The sequence below is a fragment of the Sorex araneus genome, chromosome 2 (genome assembly GCF_027595985.1).
Source record: "Sorex araneus isolate mSorAra2 chromosome 2, mSorAra2.pri, whole genome shotgun sequence".
In the NCBI taxonomy this organism is placed as follows: Eukaryota; Metazoa; Chordata; class Mammalia; order Eulipotyphla; family Soricidae; genus Sorex; species Sorex araneus.
In genome coordinates this window covers 146,515,986-146,533,090 of record NC_073303.1, presented here as the reverse complement: position 1 = coordinate 146,533,090, position 17,105 = coordinate 146,515,986, and the positions used below count along the sequence as shown (strand labels likewise).

Genomic DNA, 17,105 nt, shown 5'->3' with positions numbered 1-17,105 from the left:
TTATGGATTGAAGAATAGTGAGAATTGTTCTACTTATTGCATACTTATCAGATGGCTGGCACTTTTCATTCACTGAAACATTTAATAACAATGACAACAACAGCAATAATAAGCAAAGGTAACATTTATCAAGCATTTGCCTGTGTTGAGACTTTACCTGTATCCTCTCTTTGAGACACAACAACCATGAGACGGGAACTATCTCTTATCTTCATCATTTTTAGATGTACGAGACAAGCTCAGAGTAGTTACTTTGCTTTAAATTGACCAGGCCCACTAATTATCTTTATTTAAAGACAGGAAACCTGAGGCTCTGAGAGGCTAACCAATAGGATTGGGTTATGAAACTGAAGCTCAAACTGAGGCCCAAACTTTGAGCCCGAACATCGGGCTAAAACTTGAGCCCAAACTTCCCAGGACACTCCTCTGACCATCTTAGACTGTCTCGTAGGTGGTGAGTGTCCGAGGGAACTGCCTGTATGAAAACAAGAAGCAGAAAAAGGAGGACCAAGCAAGGTGCTTCAACAAGCTGCAATATACAACTTGCATGCAGGAGGCCCTGAGTTTAATTCCCAGCACCACCAGGCCCTCTGAGCACCACTAGGTGTGATCCTGGGGGCCCCCAAACACTGCAGGGGTGACCCTGGGGAGCAGTATTGAGTTGCTGCACCAGAGCATTAAACCAGTGTGCCCAATTCCTCTTTGAGCGGCCCCCAGGGAACCTGGGCATTACTGCTTATGAGTGAAGCCCCCTTCCCCACACAAGAGAACTGCAAATGATAGAAGATAATCTAGTCACACATAAACCATCTCCAGTGCTGCCCTCAGAGCTTTTCCTGAGTTCTGTGCAACTTAGTTTTCTTTTCTTTTTTTTTTTCTTTTTGGGTCACATCCAGCAATGCACAGGAGTTACTCCTGGCTCTGCACTCAGGAATTACCCCTGGCGGTGCTTGGAGGACCATATGGGATGCTGGGAATCGAGCCCAGGTTGGCCACGTGCAAGGCAAACGCCCTACCGCTGTGCTACTGCTTTAGCCCCTAGATTTCTTTTAGAATCCCCTCCTCACCACCCCACTTCCCACCCCATCCCCATCCCAGATAATTTGACTGATTCAGCCATGGGACTTTGAAGCCAAAGGCGCTCTCCTCTGAGAAGTAAAAGCAGCATTCTGGCCTTGATACCCTTTCTGGAGGATGGGTCTAAATAGTTACCAAATGGAAGTTATACATCTGTCTAACTTCCTAATTAGACATCATGACAGCAGCATAAAAGGGGCCTGTGTCACAAAAAAACAGCTGACAGAGATGAGGGGTGAGCAGACATGCAAGTAAAAGGAAACATTAGGAGAATTATAAAGACTAACTTTCTGGATGGGCTGGAGTGATGGCACAGCGGGTAGGGTGTTTGCCTTGCACACGACCGACCCAGGTTTGATTCCTCTGTCCCTCTCAGAGAGTCTGGCAAGCTACCGAGAGTATCTGGCCTGCACAGCAGAGCCTGGCAAACTCCCCATGGCATATTCAATATGCCAAAAACAGTAACAAGTCTCACAATGGAGATGTTACTGTTGCCCACTCAAGCAATTCAATGAACAGAGGGAGGACAGTGCTACAGTGCTACAGTCCTAACTTTCTGGGTGTACTTTTCAATATCATCCTATTTCTTACTATTGTAAGAAATGGTAAGATAATACTAAGAAAATATAGTCAAACATTGCCCCAGACTTAATAAATCCTGCCCTCTTAAAGGTGACCTGCTGATGAATGAATGTCCTAAGAAATTCATTCTCTGCTCTGAGCCAAAAGGAAAACAAACTGGTCTACCACCACGAGCTTTCCCCTGGCCTGGGATATTTTTCTTATAGCTATAATAGAGAAACCTTTTCCTCAGTACAACTGAGGAAACGGAACTCATTAGTTAGTGTGAAAGAGTTTAAATCATTTGGTAGTTTGACATACGCTTGTTTATGTACGATACAAATAATTATGAACTAAATGTTTGGTCCTAAAGACTTAATTTCCAAATGTGACTTGACACAATCTGATCCTTGTTTCTGAGTACACTGACACATTGACCAAAACTCCTCCTTACATCTGCTTTACAGGATTTCCCTCGCTGGAAGATCCAACTGAAATCAAGTTTTAAAGATCCAACTAAAATCAAACCATGAAGTACACAGGGAAGTCCAAAACTGTATGTCTGCAAGGTCAAAGTTGCTCATAGAAAGTGGGGAAAAAGGTAAAGGAATAGGAATTTACTTGCAGTGCTATTTTCACAGACCACTGATAACATAGTCTTAATCATGTTTTCAGGCAAAGAGGACTTCTGTTTCCTAAAATAAGTTGCAGCGTAGCATAAAGCCCTGAATAGTGAATATATATATAGATTAGATATTTTAAATTTTAAACACTTTACCTTGTTCATTGTTTCCTCCATTAAGCAGGAGCTCATCATTCTGCCTTTTCAATTCTGTAATATACTTAAAAGCTTGGTCCAGAATCATATTCTTGCTCTGTCAAAGAAAATGAACCATTTAAAAGTTTCAGTGAAAGGTAAGAACTTGCCAAAAGAAAAATAAAGCTCTGGTAAGGACTGAATCTGTGTCCCCCTAGTACCCATGATGAAACCCTAATTAATGCCTTATCTGATACTGCTTAATGGGGCTCGGCTCTTCAAAGTAATTAGGCGATGAAGGTGGACCCTCATGAACAAGGTTTGTGCCATTGTAGGAAAAGACCCGAGATGTGATGGCTCTATCATGCGAGGGTGCAACCAGCAAGAGAGCCCACGCTAGGTAGCGGCCCCTCGATAGTAGAAGTCCTGCTGTTTAAATCACCCAAGTTCTCCAAACAGTCAACAGGCTGAATGCTTTGCAGGCGGGAAAACAGGACTCAACACCCAGCACCACATGGTCCCAAGCACTCCTGAGAGACCACCTGCCCCCTAGCATAGAACCAGGAGTAGCTTCCAAGCACCACCAGGTATGACACCCCCCCCCCAAAAAAAAACAACAGATAAATTCCCCAGCCCACAGTATTTTTGTTCTCTAACAGCGGTTGAGCGTTCGCCTTTCACGAGGCTGACCCGAGTTCAATTCCTCCGCCCCTCTCGGAGAGCCCGGCAAGCTACCGAGAGTATCGAGCCCAAGTGGCAGAGCCTGGCAAGCTACCTGTGTGTATTGGATATGACAAAAACAGTAACAATAAGTCTCTCAATGAGAGACGTTACTGGTGCCCGCTCAAACAGCACAAATGGGCTAAGTCACTCTGTAATAATCTATTTTGTTTATATGGGGGTGGGGGGGGTCAGAAGACCTTTTTAAAAAATAAAAAAATTGATCCCTGAGCAAAATCCAGTTGGAAGAACATGGAAGGATGCTCTGTGAAAACGGGCACAATGAATCCGCAGCAGGGAAGGCCTCGGGCAAGGCTGTTTGGTTTGCCAGTAAAGCATCCTGGGGGCGAGCACAAATAGAGGGAAGATGGATGGAAGGGAAGCTAGCAGGGGAAAGGGCCATCGAGAACATGTGAAGAACTAAGTTTTTTTTTTTTAATTTTAAACCATTTTAACTTTGGCACTAGGATTTACTATGTTGCCCCTCATACTTTTGATGAACGCATCATCCCAACACACACCCGCCCCAAAGAGCTGCTCCCCCTTTCCCCATGTCCCGAGACACCCCCCCCACTCCCTCCTACATAAGCTCAGTTCTACACACAACATCTTCAGTTCTCCTGAATTTGACCATCTGTTGTTCTCTTACTTTATTTTTCTAAATTTGATACTTAGGATAGATCTCTCTCATTAGGAATTTAGATGTAATGTTATTCTTCACTCAGTCAACCACAACTACAAGCTATTCTAATAGGATGAAAAAAAAATGTCACTTGATTGAGCTCTGGTGTCATGTGCCTGACTCCTTCCCTAAGTTTTTTCAGAAGGACTGCACCTTCTGTCAAACATGGATCCCTTTTCTTCATTCTAAAATTTATACTTTTAATTAAAAATATAGTATGTACATAAGGCAAAAATACAAATAATCCTAAATAACCACATAATTATTTTTGGCTTTAGTTCTCCAGACCCCTTTCCCAAAGCAACCATAATAAGGTTACTTGTGTTCACTTCCAGAATGTTGATATGCACATCTACATATAGTTAGAGTGGGAGGGAGATCGCCGGGGGCCAGGGTGACTGTCCTTACATAGGTGTGACCCCCATTTCACCCTCACCAGATGTGGATCTGGAAATCCCTAACACTGCATCCTGGGACTCCATCAGGCCCAAAAGGGGCAGAAAAGGGATTTATAATAGAACAGAAAAATAGAGGAATAGGAATACTTTTTAAAAATCCCATGCGACATATCAAAGACAAGTTGTGAGGGCAACAGTTGCACTGTGGCTTGGCAATCGAGCACCTGCCTTGTGACTGTGAGGCCCCAGGTTTGATCCCCAGCACTGGGAAAAAAAACAATCTGTGTAATTGTTTGGGTGGGGAGGCCGTTCAAAAGACTGGAGGAATGTTCTGCATGCAGGAGGCTCAACCTCAATCCCTGGCACCACAATGGTATGCCAAGTATTGGCAAGAGCAATCCCCAAGCATAATGCCCGCAGGCTGGGCACCAGGGGTAGTCCAAAAAATACAGAAAGAAAAAACATAAGATGATACTGTTGCCTGGGGGAGGAAAAATGTGGCTCGCATAAAAATATGTGGATGACCAAGGGTGCAAAAGAGCACAGTTGAAATGACACCTGCGCCTGTATGTTCATTGCAGCACTGTTCACAATAGCCAGAATCTGGAAACAACCTGAGTGCTCGAGAACAGACGACTGGTTGAAGAAACTTTGGTACATCTACACAATGAAATACTATGCAGATATTAGGAGAGATGAAGTCAAGAAATTTTCTTATATGTGGATGGATATAGAGAGTATCAATGGTAAGTGAAATGAATCAGAAAAAGAGGGACAGACATAGAAGGACTGCACTCATTTGTGGAATATAAAATAACATAGTATGAGATGGACACCCAAGGATGTAGACACAAGGGCCAGGAATACTGCCCCATAGTTGGAAGCCTGCCTCATGAGCTGGGGGAAAAGGCAGCCGGAATAAAGAAGGGATCACTAAGTCAATCATGGTTGGAGGAATCATTCAGGATGGGAGATGTGTGCTGAACGTAGATAAAGGTTCAAACGTGATAGCCTCTCAGTATTTGTATTGCAGACCATAATGCCCAAAAGTAGAATGAGAGTATGGGGGTAATTGCCATGGAGACAGACAATTTGGAAAGGGGAGGTATACTGGGAACATTGGTGGTGGAGAATGTGTATTAGTGGAGGGATGGGTGTTTTATCATTGCATGATTGAAACTCAAACATGAAAGCTTGTAACTATCTGATGGTGATTCAATAATAAAAAAAATTTTAATATGTGGATGAAAAAGAACAAATCAAAAGTAAGAAAAAAAATGCCCTTAAAAAACAGGAGAACAAGGAGACCAACCAGTGGAGCTCAAAAGAGGACAGAGGGGCTAGAGTGATAGCAGAGGGTAGGGCATGTGCCTTGTACTTGGCCAACCCGGGTTCAATTCCCAGCATCCCATATGGTCCCCTGAGCACCACCAGGGGTGATTCCTGAGAGAAGAGCCAAGAGTAACCCCTGTGCATCACCAGGTATGACCCAAAATGAAAAAAAAAAAAAAGACAAAAAAGGACAGAGGGCTAAAAAGTAAAGTCTCAAAAAAAAAGAAAAAAAAATGAAAATTATATGGTATATCTGATTAAATGTGGGGAAAATTATAGATAGGTGTATAGAAAATTTAGAAAGTGCAAAAACAGTAAGGCCGTTATTAACTATAAAAAAAAGATAACTGAATAAGGTAAACTTTTTGCCTCAACCTAAGTAATATTTACAGTCATAACACAAATGACTAATGCCAATTTAGTTCAAAGCCATACTGGATGGCTGAGAGGCAGGCTCAGGCTTAGAGCACCTGCCTCCCAAAGGGAAGGCCAGAAATTCCACCCCCAGTCATGCCACAAGTGCAGGGTATGTCCCAGAAGTCAGCTCTGCTTTGCCAGTCTGGGGATTCAGCTGTCAGTGACCTCTGCTGGATTACGGCCAGGTGTGTGGGAGTACCTCAAGGAAAGGGGTGTGACCTCCAGAAAACACTATAAAAATATCCGTAAACATCGTCTGTGGCAGCTATCACCAGAACATGGGTAAGCATCAGAAATAAAGGAACGTGAGTCCTACAAACACAAATCTGACAACTAAAGAAGTCTCCATGCTGGCGAGCACGACACTCAAGGTGGAAGCACTGCATCCTGATGTGCAAGCCCCCACAAGCACCACTACAACTACAACAAAAAAATGTGTGAGCACCACAACCCGGCATGAGTATGGCCCTTGACCACCACCACAACTATAAAGAGAGGCACAAGGGGAGAAGTACAGAAGGATTAAATATGAAAGAGCCATAGGAAAATCATACCAGGAAGTCAATGGGCAATACATAAAACCAAAAACTTAATATAGAAAAAGATATATGTCAAGCATGTCATTTCAAAATACAGAAGATACTAAAGGAAGATATAGTAGAGGCGAGCATCAGAAGAGACTGATGTTTGTGACTTGCAGCTTTTTACTGTCGCTTGCTCTGGACATGTATTAATTTTTGTACCGGTAAATTTCATTTAAACTTAATTGGTGGGGGATCCAGAGGCAGAAGGAGAATGAAGGGGGATCCAGAGAGAGAAGCATAAGAGGAATCAGAGTAGAATGGAGAGGAGATTGAAATAAACTGCAATTGATACTGACCAGCCTGGCCCTCAATCCTTCCTTCGCCTGCCCATCGCCATCAGCCTCCCCAGGGTGGGGGAAGCGGCCTGAGACCACCGAATGCAAGTGACAGCACAGCGGGTAGGGTGTTTGCCTTGTACGTGGCTGACCCAGGTTCAATTCCTCCGTCCCTCTCAGAGAGCCTGGTAAGCTACCGAGAGTATCCCGCCCACATGGCAGAGTCTGGCAAGCTACCCGTGGCGTATTTGATATGCCAAAAACAGTAACAACAAGTCTCACGATGGAGATGTTACTGGTGCCCACTCAAGCAATCCATCGATGAACATCAGAAACAACAGTGCTATAGTGCTAGTGCTAAACTTAATTTTTTGAAATGGCTAACACAAACGCTGAGATCAGATTACAATACTATATAACCACTGAAGCACAAGGGGAGAAGGTATGCAAAGGCACGTACAACCAAGGTTCTACTAGGTAGCATTGAGCGCAAGTGACAACGCAGGTTAAGAAATAGCACAGACGGCTGCTAGTGCGGCCTCCTGATCTCATATCTCTTCTTTCTCAGCAATGGAAAACAAATTACCAAATGCTTTCTTTTCAGCAGGTCGACTTCAGGGGGGAGAAACTCCAAATCAATAATAGTGAATTTTTTTTGTTTAAATATTGAATGTAATCAAAGTAAAGTGAAAGTAAAGTGAAATTTACCAGTTACACATGCGGGGTGGGGGGGCTGGAGAGGTGGGGGGAAGGGGGGAGGTATACCATGATTCTTGGTGGTGGAATATGTGCACTGGTGAAGGGATGGGTGTTTGAGCATTGTATAACTGAGACTTAAACCTGAAAGCTTTGTAACTTTCCACATGGTGATTCAATAAAAGAATAAATAAATAAATAAATAAATAAATAAATAAATAAATATATCAATGTTAAAAAAAAAAAGAAATAGCACAGAGAGCCAGGGATCTTCTCAAAGGGGCAAAGGGCATGTCTGGCATGTGCAAGGCCCCAAGTTCAATCCCCAGCACTACATGAGCCCCTGAGCACTGCAGAGGTGATCCCCGGGCATGGCTGAACCTAAACACCCCTAAATCTCCAGGCTGAGCACCAAGCCATTATGCCCTTACCACAGGGCTAAGTCTCACTGGAAGAAGCCCTTGCCCCCAGCCCTAGCACTGCCGGGTGTGGCCCCTATTTAAAAAAGGAAGAAAGATGGTAAAAAGGAACTCTCACTCACTGCTAGAGGGAATGTTGCCTGGGTACAACCCTATGGAAACGGTATGGAGAGTTCTCAATAAACTTAGAATTGAACTGCCATATGACCCAGCAATTCACTTTTGTACATCTACCCCCAGGACATAAAAACACTCTCTCAAAAGGACACAGGCACACCATTATTCATTGCTGCACTCGGTACAATAGCTAAGACAAGGAATCCACTTAGGTGTCCAATGACAGATGAATGGATTATAAAGATATGGTATACATACACAATAGAATATTATACAGCTGCAAGCAATGATGAAATTGTGCAACCTGATTTGAACTGGAAGATATCAAGTGGAGTGAAGTAAACCAGAAGAAGGGCAAATACAAGATGATGTCACTTATCTGTGGCATGTAGAACACCGGATGAGGAAATGTAATGTAGTGAAGGGGGATCATCCTTGACCCCAGTGTTTAGAGAGAAGGACAGAGAACGAAAGAAATCAAAGAGGCAGGTTGGAGGAGAGAAGAAAACGGGAAGTACTGGGTGAGCAGCATCAGGGCTCCAGTTAAACGGGTGATGTGGGAGAGTGGGAGAGCCATATATCCCAAACACAGACTCAACAACCTGAAGACATAAGATCTAAGCTGCAACCCCTGGAACCCTTTAATGCTCCGGTCAGGTTGGCAGGAGGCAATGGGGTAGGATTTGGAGTGGGGAGGGATTATGGAATACTGCTGGAGGGAAGCTGACACTGGTAGAGGAATTGATGTTGAAATATTATATACCTAAAATGCAACTACTGCTTAACTTTGTAAATCACAGTACTTTAATAAAATAATTTGCTTTAATAAACTAAAAAGAAGAAAGAAAAGGAAATACCACTAAGGGCCCAAAAGGCCTGGTTCAATAGCAAAAGCCTGTGTTGCATGCGTGAGTCGGTGAGTTTGATCCCCAGAGCATGGAGCTGCTGGCTCTACTGACACAAACTGCAGGCTCTGTTGTGTAGTCAGGTGTGTACGAACAGTGGAAGCATGAGATGCCCAGAGGATGCCAGCACTGTATCTGGGAATGGGAGCCCTTCCTGAGAGCACGGTGTGAGCGCCACAACAGGCTGTGCCAAACACCAAGACCAGCACCTGTATGAGCATACCTGAAGCACGAGGCCGGCAGCTCGTGTGCAGTCCCTGAGACACGGGACAGAGTGCCAGCACTTCAGCCATGCCTGTGCGAGCCCAGGTCACAGCAATAACTACAGCAACAAAAGGAAGCGGGAGAACAAAACAAGAGCGAAACAACACTACTGTAGTAAGAGTATGGCCTTTAGATACTAATGGCCCAAACTCACCAATTAAAAGGCATCAAGTGGCAGAAATCAGAAAGTAAATTCGACTTTCTGTTGCCCACCCCCATTTTTTTCTTGTTTTGATTTTTGGGCCACACCTGGCTCTGTGCTCAGGGATCACTCCTGGTGGGGCTTGAGAGATCCTAAACAGTCCCAGGGATCAAACTCAGGCTGGCCACATGCAAGCAGGTGCACCCTCCTCAATGTTCTATTTCTCCAACATATTTTAGCTTTCAAGGAAAACATAGGCTTAAAATTAAAGATTAAACAACAATCTTACAAGTAAACGGTAAATTTAAAAATTCAGGTGCTGGGCTAGAGATAGCTAAACAAGCGAGCACACGTGAATTGCATGAAGGACACCTGGGCTCAACCCCTGGCAAAGCACAGTCACCCAAGCACCATCAGGTACAAGCCCTGAGCACTGAGCTGGGAGTAGCACCTGAGCACTGCTGGGTATGAGGAACAATTGAAAATACTAAAAATGCAGGTACAACTATATTTATATCACATAATATAAAAATTTCATTGATAAGTAATGCAATACAGGTGAACTTTACAAGAAGATTTTACACTTTATATGCATCAAATGATGAACTATTAATATAGAGAGGAGATTTTGAAAGTAATAAAATAATAGTTGGGGACGTTACACCCATTTACAACCATGGTCAGTTCAACTAAACAAGGAATGAATAAGAAAATAACAGCTTTACATAAGGAATTAAAACACATGGAATTCACAGCCATTTATAGAATATAAAATAGCAGAATTTGCTTTGTTTTTCAACTACATATAGAACTTTATCAAGAAAAGATCACAGGACTAGATTATGCTTTTCTATTTAACTGTACATGGAACCTTTAGAAGAATAGATTATAAAATCAGTCACCCAAAAGTATCAATAAATCATCAAAGGAAAGTTGCCAATGGATGTATGTGACAGAACAAACCAGCTAATGTAATCCTGGATCCGAGTGATGAAAAGTTTCACTTATGGAGCTGGGATCTCTTTTCCCTGACTTCATAGGGAAAAAATAATGAAGATACTAACAAATGAAAATTGGCAGAAGTTTTTGTTTTGTTCTGTTTTTTTGTGTGGAGGCCACACCCAGAGGTGCTTGGGGCTTATTCCTGGCTCTATGTTCAGAAATCACTCCTGGCAGTGCTTGGGGACCATTTGGCAGAATTTTTTTTTAATGCCTCACAAATAGATTAACATATCTATATGCAGATGTACTCATGATTCAAGATCAAAAAGGAATTCAAGATCTTAATTAAAGATCTGAACGCTCATAGTACATCTGATCACATAATAAACATTTGATCATATTAGAAGTAAAGATAGAATTCAAATAAGGTATATAAAAATTTAAGCTAACAAAAAACTATGATTAACTTCAAAATTCATAAATGGCAAAGAACAAAAATACTCGGGAGTACAGAAACAAACTAGGGATTTATCTGTTCGCCAGTAATAAATGAAGTACACAAGCCCTTCTTACCTGTTTCAGCGCAGGGGAACATGGGATGAGTTCTCCTATTCTGTTGATCCCAGCATTGATTTTCTTCTTTCTGTGTCTCTCGACTAGAGGGGGGTAGGGGAGGAATCATTTATCAAACTTCATAGTACTACTGTCAAAGAACTCACTCTCCCTGGGAAAAGACCTTTTAGGTAAAGGAATTCTTTGGGAATTTTTTGTGGGGAGCAGGTCTGTGGTGGGGAGCCAGACGCAGCAATGCGATGCTTTCCCAGCTCTGCACCCAGGCCCACTGCATGCGACGCAAGCACCCTACATGCTATACTCTCTGCCAATCCTCCCGCCTCAAGCTCTCCCACCTTTAGAAATCTTAACAAACAGGACCTACTGAAACAACTCTAGTGAGATTTCCAATAATGTCAAAACTTAACTAGCATTATGGAAGACGATATAAAAATACTTTTACTGGCATTTTAAAGGACATGATAATAATAATTAAACATAGATTGCCTACTGAAATTGATAATAGAATACTACTATTAGGCTATTATATTTTAAGTAATTACTAGATATTTTAATGATAAATTACAAAAATCCACTAATAAGTTACTAGAAACTGCCTCTAGCTAGCCTATGGGCATAGAAAGTCTATCTATGGCGGTTAAAGCAGCTCAAATACTTTTTAGGTGTTCAGAAATAGCTAGCAGTTGTGATTTAAAATAGCCAAGCAAAGGCACTGGTTTAATTTTCTCTGTGGGCTCAGGTATGTTCACTTGGCCATACTGAATCTTTCCCATTTAAGGAACTCGCAACTGATAATTTCTTAATTAACTGAGAATTATTCCAAGCTAGGAGGACCTACTGAAACAAACTAGGGATTTATCTGTTTGCTAATTATTAAAAGCTGCAGGAAAAAGGGTCAAAAGGAAACAAGAGGTAATCCTTAAGTTATTTATATAGGACACTCTAAGGAACATTCATCTTAGCTATTTTCTGTTAGGAAACTAAGTAATTTATATAGGACACTGCAAGGAACATTTATCTTGGCCATTTTCTGTTAGGAAGTTTTCTAAAGCATTTCTTTTTAATGAAGATCTTTCCAGGTTGTAGTATACAAAAACCATGGTTTTGTGAAATACATGTATTTTTTACGTTATGATCTAGTAGACAGGGAATCATTTAACATCAAATTACTCTCAGGACGTATTTATGATACCATGTGACAGTTGATTTTAGTTCATGAAGTCAAAAAGGATTCTTTCCTATGGCCTAATACAAAGGAAAGCAGACTCAGAGTTCAATTCCAGGTACCACAAGCACTGAGCCAGGTACTGCCCATGAGCACCACCAGATGCAGCCCCCCAAAAATAAAAAAGAAAAGCAATAAATAGTAGCTCATCATTCTACTAAATTCTCTAACAATGGAGTCTATCACTTTATTAGGAGATTTTTTTTTTTGGAGTGGTACTAGAGGTAGGGGGCATACCCAACTATGCTCAGGGCTTACTTCTGGCTCAATATTCAGGGATTACTCCTGGTAGTGCTCAGGGGACAACATGGAATGCCAGGGATGAAATGTGGGTCAGTCAAATGTACAAGTGCCCTGCCCACTGTACTATCTCTCTGGCCCCCAAGGAAGTTATTTTTCAAAATGAAGGCTGAAAAAAAAATACGACTTTAACCAGAATGATAAAGGGGATTGCAAAGGCAACAGACTCCTGATTCTGGAAAGCAGCATTATCCACCCAATTTTCAACTATCTTCCACTGATAAAAATTTTCCAGAAGTCCTTTCTTTAAGGGAAGTATCCTTTATAGAATAATAGAAACTTAATTTTTTAATATTTTTTGAACCAGGAACATAGCTCAGTGATCCAAGACTAGCATTGCATGTGTGAGTGCCTGTGTTTAGCCCACACACCACTAAAACAAATATAAATCTTCAAATATCAAACACATTTGGGGTTTCGTTTGTTTGGTTGGAGGGCTACACTCAGGGACAACTCATCCCAGCTCCATGTTTGGGGTGCCATGTATTGCTGGGAAGAGAACCCAGACTTTCTGATGTAAAGCATACACAGCCCACAAGTTCTCTCTCCAGTCCAAAATAGTTTAAGAAGACCAAGTTGCAATTGTGTGCAGAATGATTTCTGTAATTTCCAAAGCTTATTTTACTTCGGACTTTAATTTTGATCATTGAGAAAAAAATCAAGTATTTGTTTTTATATTAATTTTGCTAATTAAAGATCATACAGCATGTTAAGTGCCTTTATAGAGACAGGAGAGCGGGTCGGCTGCTTGTCCTACACCATGCCAACCTGGGTTCAATCCCAGCACCACCAGGAGTAACCCCTGAACATCACCGGCCCAAAAGCTAAAAACAAAAATCAAAGCCTGCAGCCTTACATTTCTTTCTTTCTTACTTCTCTAAGCAGCAAGTACCCTCTGAAAATCCTACAAAATACATCCCCTGAATTCTATTTAGAAATATACTGGACTTCCCTATTGAGTGAAATAACTTAAAGCATTACCTGCATGAGTATGTTAATTATTAAGTTATCTACATAGGTGAATCAGAATAAATCATCCTCACGTGATTCAAAATAGGTCTGTCAATTAAACTGAATAAAGCAATACTTTCCTAAAGCAAACTAAGATTAAACTAAGGTCACCCATGTGTAAGGTATGTTCTTTAACAACCTGAATTATGTCTCTGGCCCCCAAATATTTAAAAGTTTTAAAAAAAAAAAATCAGTGAACTCAGTCTTATGGAGTACAAAACAAATAATTATCCTGTAATTTTAGCATAAAAATTATAACCAGTAGCTGGGGAACAGGCTATAGGGCTGGAATGCATGTTTTGGATGTAGAAGTCTTGGGTTTAATTTCCTGGTACCCTATGTTCTGTTAGGAGTGGCCCCTAAGGACTACTGGGTATGGCCTAAAAGGGGAGAAAATTATAATTAAGTTACAATTTTAATTAACTGCTAGAAATTTGTTTTTAAAAGTAAAAATGCTAGCAAATAAAATTTAAATTGTTTCTACCTGCATTGTGTGTCTCCCGGTTTTTCTTTCTGAAAAGCAAAAACGCAGATAAAAGGCACATGAAAATAATGGGAAAACATTCTCGTCACTGTTTATTTTGAGAACTGCAAAACTGATTTTATGAATTTATATAACTCGATCAGTAAGATGCTATCAGAAGAAAAATGTTCTTAAAAAAGGTTATAATACAGAGACCTAATTACAGATACAGCAATATAAATTTGAAATCCACAATTTCTGAAAGTAGCCATAATCCTCCACTCTTACATACCCAAATGCCATTGATTTGGACATAATCAATCATTTGTAAACCTTTACTCTCTTAAGAATGTAAATTAGGAGCTAGTTACCTCTCAAAGTGTTGTACCAAGTGGGTGGCTCCTGGTGTTTGCTCTGGCACCTGGCCAGGGGTAGAGCTGGACATATAAGGAAAACAAGCAACAGTACAAAAAAAATCATGTAATCCCCAGGGAGGAAAGTATGGCAGCCACTGGAACCCATAACCGACAACTGGCAATTGTGCTACTTTCTTCATTTGTGCACCAAGGTTACCCAAACTCTGAAGCTTTTTACAAAGCTAATCTCTTAATGAATCAGTTAAAAAAAATTTTTTCCCCTTTAATGTGCAATTACTCATGTGTTAGCATTCTCTAATAGCTATTTGCTAAGAAAAAAGAACAACTAGATATTAATGGAAACACTGGCTGGCTATGCAATTCTTAGCAGAAACACTGCCCAAACTTTGACAAATTCAGAAAGGGGGTTATGCGGAGAACCAGAAATAATACTGTATATTCATTTTAATGAATTATAATATCATAAAATAGCTACCCAAACTGATCTCACCCTAAGTGAAACTTAGGATCTACAGACTACAAGTTAAATTTTCAGGAGAAACTACGTATTTGGCAGATAACATAATGGCATTATGTTATTTTAACCACTGAAAGTATTTATTTGTTACGCTGCTAATACAATAAGGATATGTAAATTCTTTAATTATATATAACTTTTCAGTAAATCTATATAATATTATTGGAGAGCAATAGTTTTCTCATTATCTACATGAAGGTGACCTAAGAGCTAACTATTTAGCAAAGAGAGAAAGAGAGAGAGAGAGAGACCAATTCTAATTCTATTTCTTATCTATAAAATATATCATTTATGGTCTCTATCTACATACCTGTGCTGCTTTTTTGTAGGAGTCTCATTCTCTGTCATTTCTGGCATGGTTATAGTGATAGAAACCTACAAGACATGAAAAGACATACCAGAAAATTTATATTCAAATTCCTAGAAAAATTAATAGCAATTTATTTGAATAAAAAATACTAAAGGAACGAGAAAGGGTTGTCATGAAAAAGCATTAGACTAGGCAGTAGAAAAATGTATAAGAAAATAAAAATGGGTAAAATATATTATTGCTAGCCAACAGACAACAGGGTGAATGTGAGATGGAATCAGCAGAAGTACTTAGGAAGCCTGGGGCAGAGACTTATCATTATGAACCTAGAAATCAAGAAAAGTTTAGGGGGCTGGAGCAATAGCACAGCAGGTAGGGCGTTTGCCTTACACGAGGCTGACCCGGGTTCAAATCCCAGCATCCCATATGGTCCCCTGAGCACCGCCAAGAGTAATTCCTGAGTGCAGAGCCAGGAGTAACCCCTGTGCCTTGCCAGGTGTGACCCAAAGAGAAAAAAAAAAAGAAGAAAGAAAAGTTTAAAGAAGTGGATTTGAGCAAGGCTTACAAAGATAGCGAAAGCAATTCCCTGCTACAGGAATGGGTCTGGAGAGTCTCATGCTGAGTGAGGCTAGTCTGATGGGGAGGGACAGACACAGAATGATCTCTCATATGTGGAACATAAAGAAAACTTTTTAAGGGAATAACAAAGCCCCAAGGCAGCAGAAAGGAGAACAGGTCTTAATAGGAAGCTTACCACTGGAGTGGGGGTGAGGGGTCGAATTAGGGAAGGGAACACAAGGACAGTGGTGAAGGGGAAAAGTACCTGTTCAAGAGGCAGCTGGGGGAAGGGAGGGAAAATTCAGACACTAGCAGAGGGAAGTGGACACCGGTGAAGGGATTAGTGTTGGAACATTGTATGCCTGAAACTTATTAATGAATAACTTTGTAACTTTATAATTCAAGATGATTAAAAATTAAGAATATTACTAAAAAAAAAAAGAAGAAAAGCGGGTGAAACATTATCCTGGAAGGGGCTGGAGAGCTAGTACAGCAGGCGAGCCCCCACATGAGTGGTCCCTGAGCACAGAGCTAGGCTGGGCCAGAGCACAGCTGGGGGAATACCCCCCTCCAAATGAAACCGAAGAAAAAATTATCAAGGGAAAGATAGGTAAGACCTTTGAGTTCAGAAAGAACATTTGTATTCATGACAGTGACAGTATTATATGCAACTTAAACTAAAACAAAAGTCCCTTTTCTGAATACACAAAACAAGAATGAGAAGCACAAATTTGCTGTACATGCAGTGTTGGACATGCATAAGCATCGATTCAGATATCGGCTAGGCTTCTTTCATTCAGACTGCTAGAGTTTTTTGGTTGTTTTTTTTTTTCTTTGCCCTCAACTCTCTGTGTTCAGGGATTACTCCTGGCTTTGTGCTCAGAGATCACTCCAGGGGATGGGGGCTTGGGGTGGGTTGGGGGACTCAGACCACATGGGATGCAAAGGATTGGACAGGAGTCTGTCATGTGCAAGGCAAACACTCTACTCACTTTACTATTGCTCCAGCTCCTGAATGGCTAGAATTATTTTGTTTGTTTTTATTTGGGGACCACACCCAGCAATGCTCAGGAGTTACTCCTGGCTCTGTGTTCAGGAATTACTCCCGGTGGTGCTCAGGGGGCCATACGGGCTACCAGGGATTGAACCCAGGTCAGCGCTGTACAGGCAAGTGCCCTACCCTCTGTACTATCTCTGCAGCCTTAAACTGCTAGAATTCTTTGGCCATCATTTGAGCCATTAAGATCTGGGTGTGCTAAAGTGTCAGGATTCTAAAGTATATTCATTCTATAGGGAATACATATAGATGTCTAAGAAGCAGCAAAGTAGATCTGTTAAAATATTAAGGGAGGAATGTAAACTAACATAGGTGATTTCTTTCTCTTTGGTTTTCAAATTTTTCATAATGAAAATGTTAATGTTTTAAATCCCAGGCATTGACAGCTTTTTAAAAAAAAGGTCAAGTTGGGGTGCTCATTTATAC

The 17,105-nt window shown here is 41.1% G+C and overlaps 1 protein-coding gene across 3 annotated transcripts in view; it reads right to left on the bottom strand.

The window, feature by feature from the left end:
• Positions 1-17,105, bottom strand: part of USF3 (upstream transcription factor family member 3) — a 61,415-nt gene that overhangs the window by 14,418 nt on the left and 29,892 nt on the right. For 2 of the 3 annotated variants that reach the window (XM_055126310.1, XM_055126311.1), the window contains exons 3-6: positions 15,065-15,129; positions 13,882-13,910; positions 10,862-10,944; positions 2,417-2,513 (exon numbers count right to left, since the gene is read on the bottom strand). In XM_055126310.1, the coding sequence (XP_054982285.1) occupies positions 2,417-2,513; positions 10,862-10,944; positions 13,882-13,910; positions 15,065-15,111 (256 nt within the window). In that variant the 5' untranslated portion in view covers positions 15,112-15,129. Of the gene's footprint in view, positions 1-2,416; positions 2,514-10,861; positions 10,945-13,881; positions 13,911-14,231; positions 14,298-15,064; positions 15,130-17,105 lie in introns of all 3 variants that reach the window. The other variant, XM_055126309.1, reaches the window with a different exon arrangement.